The sequence below is a fragment of the Arvicanthis niloticus genome, chromosome 13 (assembly GCF_011762505.2).
Source record: "Arvicanthis niloticus isolate mArvNil1 chromosome 13, mArvNil1.pat.X, whole genome shotgun sequence".
NCBI classification, from domain to species: Eukaryota; Metazoa; Chordata; class Mammalia; order Rodentia; family Muridae; genus Arvicanthis; species Arvicanthis niloticus.
Genome location: NC_047670.1, coordinates 63615282 through 63626677, shown reverse-complemented (window position 1 = coordinate 63626677; position 11396 = coordinate 63615282). Strand labels below are relative to the sequence as shown.

Genomic DNA, 11396 nt, shown 5'->3' with positions numbered 1-11396 from the left:
GTCTGAGTCCCCGGGTTGTCTGTGTGACCCTGACAGGTGCGTGGGAGATGTGGAGCAGGAGCACATGACCCAGGCGAGGGTCGCAGGCACTTAAGGACTAATCCTGACTCATGGCCTGCTCCGTCCAGGGACCTAGTCCCCGCCCTCGCCCCCGACCCCACCCCCGCCCAGGCCCTGGCCGCTCCTTGGACCGTAACACGGGACTAGATCTAGAACCAAGGCACAGTGTGAATGCCAGCAACTGTGTCCGGACTGCGTCTCGGGTGCCCACTGTGCGCCGCTGCCAGCGGACTCCTCTTCCACGCAGCCCTCCGCAGCCTCTGCCGCCTGTGCGTCCACGAAGCCCCACACCCCGAGTGGGGCGCCGCTCAGCACGCCGAAAGCCCCACTACCAGCGCCAGGGGTCTGCACAATGCTTGGCGCAGGCAAAGCCGGTTGCCCTTGGCAACCGCAAGACGCCTAGCCGCTCGGCCCGCCGCTCGGCCGCAGCAGCACGCGCTTCAGGGCGGGTCCCAGGTGAGCACTGCCTGCCCTCAGACGCCCACGCCTGCCCTCGCTGGCGCCCAGGTCCCCCTCCTACCCTGTGCTCGGAACCCCGCCCCGCCCCCTTCGATTGGAATCCCAGACCTCGATCCTTAGAACCACAGAACTTTCCAGCTTATTCCTCTCCACTTACCCCCTCCACTTTCACCCCACCACTCCTGTTCAACCTTCTTTCCCTCACCTTCCCACTTCCCTCCAAACTTTATAACTGCCTCCCCTTTCTGACCCTAAATCTGCGCCCCAATTTGTGTCCTATCACCCTACCTTGACCTCTCCTTCTTAGCTCCAGACCTGTATTCCTCTCCAAACTGGATGCCCCACTTGGACTTCTCTAACTCTGGCCCAAATCTCTCTCTTCAACCCCATACTTATTTCCTTATCCCCGAGTTCTCCCCCTACCTAACTTACCTCACTCTTACTCCCACTGACCCTTCTCATCTGACTTCTCACCCCAAGTCTCCCACTCATGTCGTGTCCCCGGACCCCAAACTCCCCTTTCAGGCCTCCCTCCCACACCCAAGTCCTCCGAACCCCACCCTTACCTCCCTGGGTATGTCTAACCGCTCTACCTTTGTCAGCAGGGGCTGGGGGCCAAAGAAACCAGCTACGAGAGGCGAGCATGGAGAACGGCGAGAGGAAGAAGCTGTCTTCCACTTTGTCGGATGGAGATCACAAAGAAGAAAATAGTCTGTACCTTTCTTGTTCCGCATTTTCGACAGCCTTACTCGGAGAAGCAGGCACGGGGGCGGGGGGGTGGGGAATGGTGGAGGAGGCCCAAATTTAGTTGACCTCTGGGCTCCTAAGGCTTCCGAGGACGTGAAAATCAGATGTATTGGTCATGTGAGACTGTTCTGGTAGCACAGGGTAAAGCCCTTTATCCTAGTGGGTACTGCACTTGCCCTTCAGACATGGTTTACATTCACTGACGAATACCTAAATATCTATAAGTAAAATCATGTGTCACAGATGGGTACGCATTTAGTTTTAGAAGATATAGTTCAAAGCCTGGGAGGCAGAGGCACGAGGATCTCTGTGAATTCGAGGCCAGCCTGGTCTACAAAGCAAGTCCAGGGCAGCCAGGGCTCTGTTACACAGAGAAACCCTGTCTGGAAAGACAAAAACAAAAACAAAACAAACAAACAAAAAAGAAGATATAGTTCAGGCTTACCAGCTGGGGCACTACCCATTGGCCACACAGCTGCCATTGCCTTGGCCTTTGGATCACTCTGGTGGGTGCTACCAGTCTCTCTATGGCTTTTATTAGCGGTTCTCTTACATCCACAATGGTGAAATGTTTACTCCGGATCTTGTCCAGCTGTGTCAGATCATTGTGCTAGAATATTTATGAGGATCTGTGGCTGGGGGTTGGTTGATTAATTTCTAGGGGTTAAGTTGGTTGGTTAATTTTTGTTTTTCTTTTTTTGTGTTTGGTTGGTTGGTTTTTCTTTTTTGTTTGTTTTTTGTTGTTGTTTGTTTGTTTGTTTGAGACAGGGTTTCTCTGTGTAGCCCTGGCTGTCCTGGAACTCACTCTGTAGACCAGGCTGGCCTCGAACTCAGAAATCTGCCTGCCCAAGTGCTGGAATTAAAGGCGTGTGCCACCACTACCTGGCTTGGTTGGTTTTTCAAGACAAGGTTTCTCTGTATTGCCCTGGCTGTCTTGGAACTCGTTATGAAGACTAGACTGGCCCCAAACTCAGAGATCTACCTGCCTCTGCCTCCCTAGTACTGGGATTAAAGATGTGTGCCACCACCACCACCACCACCACCACCACCACCACCACCACCACCCCTTTGAGACAAGGTCTCACTGTGTAGTTCTGGCTATCCGGGAACTCTCTATATAGACGAGGTTGACCTAGAACTCACAAATATCCACCTACTGCCTCCCTATGCAGGGATTAAGAGTGTGCACTATACATCTTGGCTGGCCGGGAAGTCACTCTGTAGACCAGGTTGTTTTAAACTCACATAGATCCATCTGCCTCTGCCTTTCAAGTGCTGGGATTAAAGAATACATCACAATGCCCAGCCTGTGAATTTCTGGTGTTAAGGAGGCCTACTTACTGATCTTTTCATATATAATGAGAGTCCTTGTATCTTAACGATTCCACCCACTTCCTTGCAGAAGGTAACACCTTTTGCTTTGCTTTTAGAAGCTTGGTCTTTTCACTTCTTACAGTTCAGGTCCACCACCTAAGGGGATCAATGAGATTTGCGATTCTCGTTCTAAATTTGAATATTCAGTGACTCAGCTGCTGCCTTGGCAGTGTCTCTTTGGAGTCAAAGAAGTGTAGGTCTTTTGAGAGGCTAACCATTCTGCTGTCCTGATTTTTCTGCTCATTCTTTTTCCACACCAGTGTTTTCATTGCAGAGGTTTTATAATCAAGAACTCTGAAGTTGTCCTTCAAGGTTGCCTAGGTTCTCTTAGACTTTTGCACTGCTGGGTAAAATCTAGGACCTGATTAACATATGCATCTACACACACATACACATAAACACATACACATATACATACACACATACTCATGCACACATACAAATATACATACACATTTGCATATATATTTTTTCTGCCAGAGTTTTTATTGTTTATGTTGAATTTATGGGTCAGTTAATATCTCAGTATTAAATCTTTGGGAAAAGGAACATTTAGTTATCTAATTCTTCTCAGCAGTGGTTCATGGTTTTCATTGTGCAAGTGTACACTATGTCTTTTGCTGGATTTATTCCCATATATGTGGTGTTTTCAAATGCTGATATAGATGGCTTTTTCATTTCATTTTCCTCTGTGTGTGTGTGTGTGCGCGCGCGCCTCTCAAGTGCTGGGATTAAATGTAACCACTGGCTTTTCAACCCATGTCCAAGTTCCTGAAATAACAACTCTGAGAACTTAATGTTTCACGAATAAATGTGAAACCATAGCTAGGGCCAGAGCTTGCTCCCCAAGTAGCCTGTAATTTAATTAACCCATTTATTCTATTCTGAGAGTGCCACATGGCTGGTTACCTTGTCTCAGTTTTATGCAGCCAACCGTCTCCATCAGCATTAGAGGTGAATCTCTCCTGTGCCTGACTCTCTTCCTGCTGGGACATCCCACCTCCTAATTCATGCCAAAGCTAATAGGCCAACAGCTTTTTATTGACAGGTGATGCGTCCACACAGTGCATAAGAGATTCTCTCTATAATTAAATGTATGTACTATCAGGTGGATCTCTGTGAGTTCGAGGCCAGCCTGGACTACACAGAGAAACCTTGTCTGGAAATTTAAAAAAGTGTTTCAAGTGTGTGTATGTGTGTGTGTGTGGGGGGGGGGGTGTAAGGCAGAAGAAGGCATCTGATCCCCCAGAGCTCAGATTACAGTCACTTATGAGATATCTTATAACATGGGCACTAGAATATGAAATCTGGTCCTTACAACTGAGCAACAAACACTCTAAACCACTGAGCTATGTCTCCAGCCTCTGCTTTTAAGTTGTTTAATTTTCACAATTACCAACTGTTATGGTATGTTTTCTTCTGCATCTGTTAGGGCATAGTGTTAATTTTATATATTAATATGGTAGATTGTGCTAATAGCTTCTCAAACCAACTTTGCATTTTTGGGATAAACTCCATTTGGTAGTGTTTTGTTTTTGTTTCTCCCTGTCACTAGATTTAAGTTATGAATGTATTAGAGCTTGTGTCAGTCATTATGAGAGAGACTAGTGTGCATTATCCCTTCCTTGTAATATCTTTGTTGGTGTTAGCAGTATAGCTTCATGGTTTATATAAAAAATTTCCCCTAAATATTTGAATAGACTAGCTTATGGATGTCATCTACACCTCACGTTTTCATTTGGGATAATATTCTAATTATGGAATTAATGTCTTGAATAGAAATAAGCTTATCTGGATTTTCTGTTTCTTTGATGTTCGTTTCTATGTGTAGTTCAAAGAAAGTCTCCATTTCATATGCGTTGCCCAATTGTTGGCATGTATGTGCTAATAAAGTTTTGTTAATACCTTAATATATTCACAGTCAGTAGCAATATCTCCCTTCTCATTCTCGGTGTTGCTAATTTGTGTCTTAAGTGTTTCTTCTTAATTTGCCTAGGTAAAAGTTCATCTGTTTAAAATGTTCTTTTCCTTCCTCCTCTCCTTTTCTTTTGATTCTCCTTGGTATTGGGATCCAACTCAGAGTCGTACATGCTCGGTAGGTGCCTGGCCACTGAACTGCAGCCCCAGTGCCCCTCCAAATGTCTCCTATACCTAGCTCCTGCTTGTGCTAGTTTTATCTAGAATACTTTCACTTCACCGAATTTTGTGCCTAATTTACCCTTTCCTTTCCTCCAACCACCTTGAGTGGATCACTTTCTTTCCTCTTGGGCTGACATAAAGATAACTTTTAACACGTTTTCTTTTCTGAAATCTGTATTTAACAACCTACAGATTCCCCTCAGATTACTAACTGATCTGCACTGTAATACTTTGATAGGTCATGTTTTTATTATGATTTCATTCACATCATTTTTCAAATCTACATTTAATTTGTCCTATATGTGCTACGAGTTCTGGAGCATTTAGGAAAATCCTACTTGTTTCTATATAAACTCCTGGTGTGAGTTTGGTAATTGGCAGGAAATTCAACCTCTGTGTGTTTATTGTCACTGTGACAAAAATCTCGAATGAAACAACTTAAAGGAGGAGTTATTTACTTTGGCTCATGGTTTAAGAGGACTCAGTCCATCATGGTTGACAGTGTCAGGAGGCAGAGAAAGGGAAATCGAGAAAGAAAGCCAGGCCCCTAATGATCAGACACTGAGAAGCATGTGCTAGAAATGCAGGCATCTCTCGATCTACACGGTCATATGGCCATAAGTTCTGTTGGGTGTGTTGGGGCTTGGAGGTTGAGTCTTGGATCTCTCTGTGATTAGGAGTGTGGTGGCTCATCATGTCATCCAAATTGCTGGCTTGTGCTGTTCCTTTGTTTAATCTTTCATTTCCCCAAAAGAAGCAGATTCAAATGCCCCAGTACGGCTATGGCTACGCTTCTGTCAGCTTGTGTTTCTATTTGAAGCCGTACGATTAGGTGCACATACATTTAGAACTGTTATATTTTCCTGACAAATTACTTTTACTGAGCTTATTGGCAATCTCATAAATGTACATGATGCTTTCTGATTACCCTCTCATCCCCCTCTACCCTCCATCAATTTCCGGCCTCCCACAAGTCTCTTTCCCAGATTCATGTTTCTCGATGTATTCTGTGTTCCACTAAGGTCAGTCAGTGATTGACTGATCATCAACTTGGAGTCACTCAGTGGAGTCTGGTGGGCTCACCAGTGCGTAGACAACTGAAGGAAAGAAATCCCCATCTCCCAGCATGGACCCATAGCCAATAGTTCATCTGTGAGGTGTGGGGCCACCAAACCCTGTCCCTGACTGTTCCCAGATCCACTGCTGGCAACCCAGTCTGGTGTGAGTTTGTGATTGTTGTCTTGCCCAGAGATGGTAAGAAACCCTTCTCCACAGTGTTTGTTCCCTGAGCCTTGGGATGGGTGTAAATGTCATTTACTAGCTGAGTAGTCAACTGTCACCTACCAGCACTTTGAGCACATGAGTCTACATTCGTCACTGTTTACTGACAAGAGGGGCTCTTCTGATTAAAGCTGAGAGTAGCATTGTGTATCTCTATCTATCTTTACTTTTACTTTTATATGTATGAGTGGTTTTGCCTGTGTGTGTGTGTGTGTGTGTGTGTGTGTGTGTGTGTGTGTGTGTGTGTGTGCAGTGCCTATAGAGGCCAGAGAGCACTGGGTCCTCTGGAACTGTAGTTACAAATGATTGTGAGCAGCTGTCTTCCCAGCCGAATTGTGCCTATTTTTAATGTTATAAAATGTCTCCCTTTTGTCTTTAGTAGTGATTTTTAATTGTTTTAAAATAAATACGTATATCTATCTACACATTTACTATCTCTAAAAGGACATTTTATATGACCAAATACTTTTCCCACTTTCACAAAATTTATAATGATTCCTTAATAAAATCTAATCCTAGAATATGTTTGCTTCTCCCTGGCTTCCCTCAAAAATAACTTTACAGTTGGTTTGTTCATATCTAGATCTGCTTGACTATGCACTGTTCTTCTCTTTTAATGATTTCTCCTCTGCTATGGTCCATCTTCCTATCTGGGTTTTCAAGGTGTGGACTTTCTACCCAGGACGTAGGTAGGGACCCTTATGGTAAACTTGGTTCCATTCTGCCTTCTCATGGTAGTTCACCTGTTCTTCTTACCCTTGGATGGGCCCTGGATGTGAAGGGGACAGCTGTTGCCTCAATTGGACTTTGCTGGATGCTTTGAGTGCGTACAGTTTCACTGTATACATTACATCTCAACCACAGTTTCCTCTCCCCCTCCCCCTCCCCAATCATCTCCCCTAGATCAGCTCCTCCTCTGTTTTCCTTCAGAAGAAAAACAAATATCAGGTCTCCCAGGGATAGTCACCAAATATAGTCTAACAAGATACAAGAAGACTGGGCACAGACCCTCATATCAAGGCTGGACAAGGCAACCCAGTAGGAGGAAAAAGGTCCCAAGTGCAGGCAAAGAGTCAGAGACCCCCAACACACACACAAACTCCCACTGTTGGAAGTTCCACAAGCACACCAAGCTACACAATCATAAGTCATATGCATGGGACCTAGCTCAGACCCATACAGGGTCTGTGTTTGTTGCTTCAGTCTCTGTGAGCCGCTATGAGCCCTGCATAGTTGGTTCTGTGGGCCATGTTCTTGCGGTGTCCTGGACCCCTCTGACCCCTGAAATCTTTTCTCCCCATCTCCTACAGGTTTCCCCTGACTCTGAGTCATGTTTGGCTCTGGGTCTCTGCATCTCTAGATTGCTTTCTGTTGCTGTCCTTAGTGGTCATCCCATAGTTCCAGTATCTCCAATATGGTGGACAAACAGTGGATCACCACTGAAACTAAAGCTATGTACCTCACCAGCAGCCTCTCCTGGTCTTTCTTCAGGGTGATGTCAATCTTGCCACACAATGCCTAGTCTCAGCTGTTCTCAGCTGGTCTCCATGAAGACCCTTCATGACTTCCAAACTAGTACCATGTGGGAAACTCTTGCACGTTACCAAGTTCAGCTACCGGCTTGAGTTGCAACCTGGGGCCTTGTAGTGACCCTGAGGAAAATCTTCCTGGGTTTTGCCTCAACGATGTTGGTCTTATTAATCACAGCTGATTTTTAAGCCCCCCTCCAACCCCATCCATTATTCCAGTAAAGCAAAGTTTTCACTAAAGTGGTGCTTGGTGATTAACAAGAGTGTTAATCACATCTGAATCTTCAGCTCCAGATGACCAGAAATCGATTTTTTTCTAGCTTCTAAAATTATTTATTTATTTTACATTCCAACCACATTTTCCCCTCCCTCCTTTCCTCCCACTTCTTCCCCCCCTCCTCGCCCCCCCCTTCCCATTCCTCCTCCATTTCTCTTCAGAAAAGGAGAGGCCTCCAGTGTATATCAACCAGCCCTGGAATATCAAGTTGCAGTAAGACTAGCTTGTCTTCTACTGAGGCTAGAGAAGGCAGCTCAGTGGAGGGGAAGTGTTCCAGAGGCAGGCAGCAAAGACAGCCAGCCTCCGCTCCCTCTGTTAAGAGTTCTACATAAAGACCCAGCTGCACAGCTGTTACATATGTGCAGAGGGCAGGCCTAGGTCAGTCCCACGCATGCTCTCTGGTTGGCGGTTCAGTCTCTGTGATCCCCTATGGACCCGGGTTAGTTGATTCTTTGGGTTTTCTTGCAGTGTCCTTGACCCCTCTGACTCTAACAATCCTTCTTCCACATCTGCAGGATTCCCCAAGCTCCACTTATTGTTTGGCTGTGGGTCTCTGCATCTGTTTCCCTCAATTACTGAGTGAAGCCTCTCTGAACACCATTATGCTAGACTCTTGTGCACAAGTATAGCAGAATACCATCATTGTCAGGGGTGGGCTCTCTCTCATGGTGTGCGTCTCAAACTGGACTAGTCATTGGTTGGCCACTCCCACAACTTCTGCACCTTTACTTCAGTACATCTTATAGGCAGAACAAATTTTAGGTTGAAGGTTTTGTGCCTGGGTTGGTGTCCCAGTCCCTCCACTGAAAGCCATGTCTGGTTACAGGAGTTGGCTGGTTCAAGTTCTATATCCCCCATTGCTGGGAATCTTAGGTAACAGTCCCCTTCATAGATTCCTGTGAGTCCTCATTGTCCTAGGATTCCAGTTCATCTCAGAGATGCCTCCCCCATTTCCAGATGTCTCTCCCAGTACTCTCTCCCTCCATCTTCTCCTCACTCTACTTCTCCTATTTCCACCCATAACCCCTCCCTCACCCTCATCTTCCCCACTATCTTCCCCCCACTTGATTCCTCCCCATCCTCTCCCCCATCCACCCACCATGTCTATTCTATTTATCCTTCTCAGTGAGATTCATCCATCCCCCCTTAAGTATTTCTTGTTACTTAGTTCCTTTGGGTCTGTGGATTGTAGCTGGGTTTGTCTTTACTTTACAGCTAATATCCACTTATAAGTGAGTACATACCAGGTTTGTCTTCTGGGTCTGGGTTACCTTGCTCAGGATGATCTTTTCTAGTTTCATCCATTTGCCTGCAAATTTCATGATGCCACTGTTTTTAATGGCTGAGTAGTACTCCATTGTATAAATGTACCACATTTTCTTCATCCATTCTTTGGGTGAGGGACATCTAGGTTGTTTCCAGTTTCTGGCTATTACAAATAAAGCTTCTATGAACATAGTTGAGCAAGTGTCCTTGTGGGATGGTGAGCTTCTTTGGGGTATATACCTAAAAATGGTATAGCTGTGTCTGGAGGTAGAGCGATTCCCAATTTTCTGAGAAACCGATATTGGTGTCCAAAGTGGCCGTACAAGTTTGCACTCCCACCAGCAATGGAGGAGTGTTCTCCTCGCTGCACATCCTCACCAGAACTAGCTGAGGCTTGAGGTTTTGATTTTAGCCATTCTGACTGGTGTAAGATGGAATCTCAGAGTCAGTTTGATTTGCTTTTCCCTGGTGGCTAATGATGTTAAACATGTCTTTCAGTGCTTCTTGGCCATTAGAGATTCCTCTGTCAAGAATTCTCCATTTAGATCTAGATACCATTTTAAAATTGGATTATTTGGTATGTTGATGCTTAATTTTTTGAGGTTTTTAAAAATATATTTTGGATATCAGCCCTCTATTAGATGCAGGGGTCTGTGAAGATCTTTTTCCAATCTGTAGGCTGCCATTTTGAAAAACTTACAGAAGTTTTTCAGTTTCATGAGGACCTATTTATTAATTGTTGATCTTAGTGCCTATGTGATTGGTGTTTTGTTCAGGAAGTTATCTCCTCTGCTAATGCATTCAAGGCTATTCCCCCACTTTCTCTTCTATCGGGTTTAATGTATCTAATTATGTATCTATAATGTATCTAATTATTATTTTATGTTGAAGTTTTTGATCCGTGTTGATCCACAGCTGATAGCACCTTCAGTGAAGTAGCTGGTTACAAAGTTAACTAAAAAAAAAAAAAATCAGTAGCCCTCCTTTATACTAACAAAAAGCAGGCTGGGAAAGAAATCAGGGAAACAACACCTTTCTTAATAGCCACAAATAATATCAAATATCTTGTTGTAACCCTAAACAAACAAGTAAATGACATGTGTGACAAGAACTTCAAGTCTTTGAAGAAAGGAAATGAAGAAGATATCAGAAAAAGGAAAGATCTCCCATGCTCATATACCAATAGGATTAACATAATAAAAATGGCTCTCTTACTAAAAGCAGTCTACAGACTCAATGCAATTCCCACCAAATTCCAACACAATTCTCTACAAACCTTGAAAGACCAATACTCAACTTTATATGGAAAAAAAATAAACCCAGGATATATAAAACAATCATGTACAATAAAAGATCTTCTGGAGGCGTTGCCATCCCTGATCTCAAACAGTACTACAGAGCAATACTAATAAAAACCTAATGGTATTGGTATAAAAACAAATAAGTTGATCAATGGAATCGATTGGAGACACAGAAGTAAATCCACACACATATGGACACTTAATTTTTGACAAAAAAAAAAAAGCCCAAATTATAAAATGTAAAAAAAACAAAAAAAACAAAAAAAAACTTTAACAAATAGTGCTGGCCTGATTGTTTGCATGTAGAAGAACACAAATAGATCCTTATCTATCACCCTGCACAAAACTCGAGAAACCAGAGTCCTAATTTAAAATACTTTTAGCTAGCTGACTTAGGCATGGTAGCACTTGCTTTAATGTTAGCACTTGGAAGGCAGAGGCAGGCAGATCTCTGTACATTTAAGACTAGCCTGTTCTACATAGTGAGTTCCAAAACAACCAGGGATAGGTAGAGAGATCTTATCTCAAAAAATAAAGAAGTCACATGAACATCTCTGATAGACTTTGCCTCCCTCTGAAACTTCACAAGCCAGGCCTACGTTGTTTGCACTCTTAGCCTTCTCTTTCAAATTGCCACATAGATCAATAAACCCTGAACACATGCATCCCAACATTCCACCATCCTCCACCCCCAAAAGCTACATGGTCAGGTCCAACAGTAACACCCCCACATTTCTGGTACCAATTTCTGCCTTAGTTTGTTTTCTATCACTATGATAAAATACTTGACTAAAAGTAACTTGAAATGTAACCTTAGTGGTTACAGTCCATTGACCAGGAAAGACGGTAAGAACTCAAGGTAACAACCTAGAGTCCGGAGCTGAAGAGACCATGGACAAATTCTGCTTACTGACTAGCTTTCCATGGCTTGCTCAGCTTGCTTTTCTTAAACAGCCCTAGACC

At 44.1% G+C, this 11396-nt stretch overlaps 1 protein-coding gene across 2 annotated transcripts in view; it reads left to right on the top strand.

Annotated features, from left to right (window-relative positions):
- Positions 1 to 34: 34 nt before the first annotated feature.
- Positions 35 to 11396, top strand: part of Ttll8 (tubulin tyrosine ligase like 8) — a 61921-nt gene continuing 50559 nt past the window's right edge. Inside the window, exons 1-2 of one of the 2 annotated variants that reach the window (XM_076911854.1) lie at positions 35 to 516; positions 1122 to 1229. In XM_076911854.1, coding sequence (XP_076767969.1) covers positions 111 to 516; positions 1122 to 1229 — 514 coding nt within the window. In that variant the 5' untranslated portion in view covers positions 35 to 110. Of the gene's footprint in view, positions 517 to 892; positions 1230 to 11396 lie in introns of those variants that run through there. The other variant, XM_076911853.1, reaches the window with a different exon arrangement.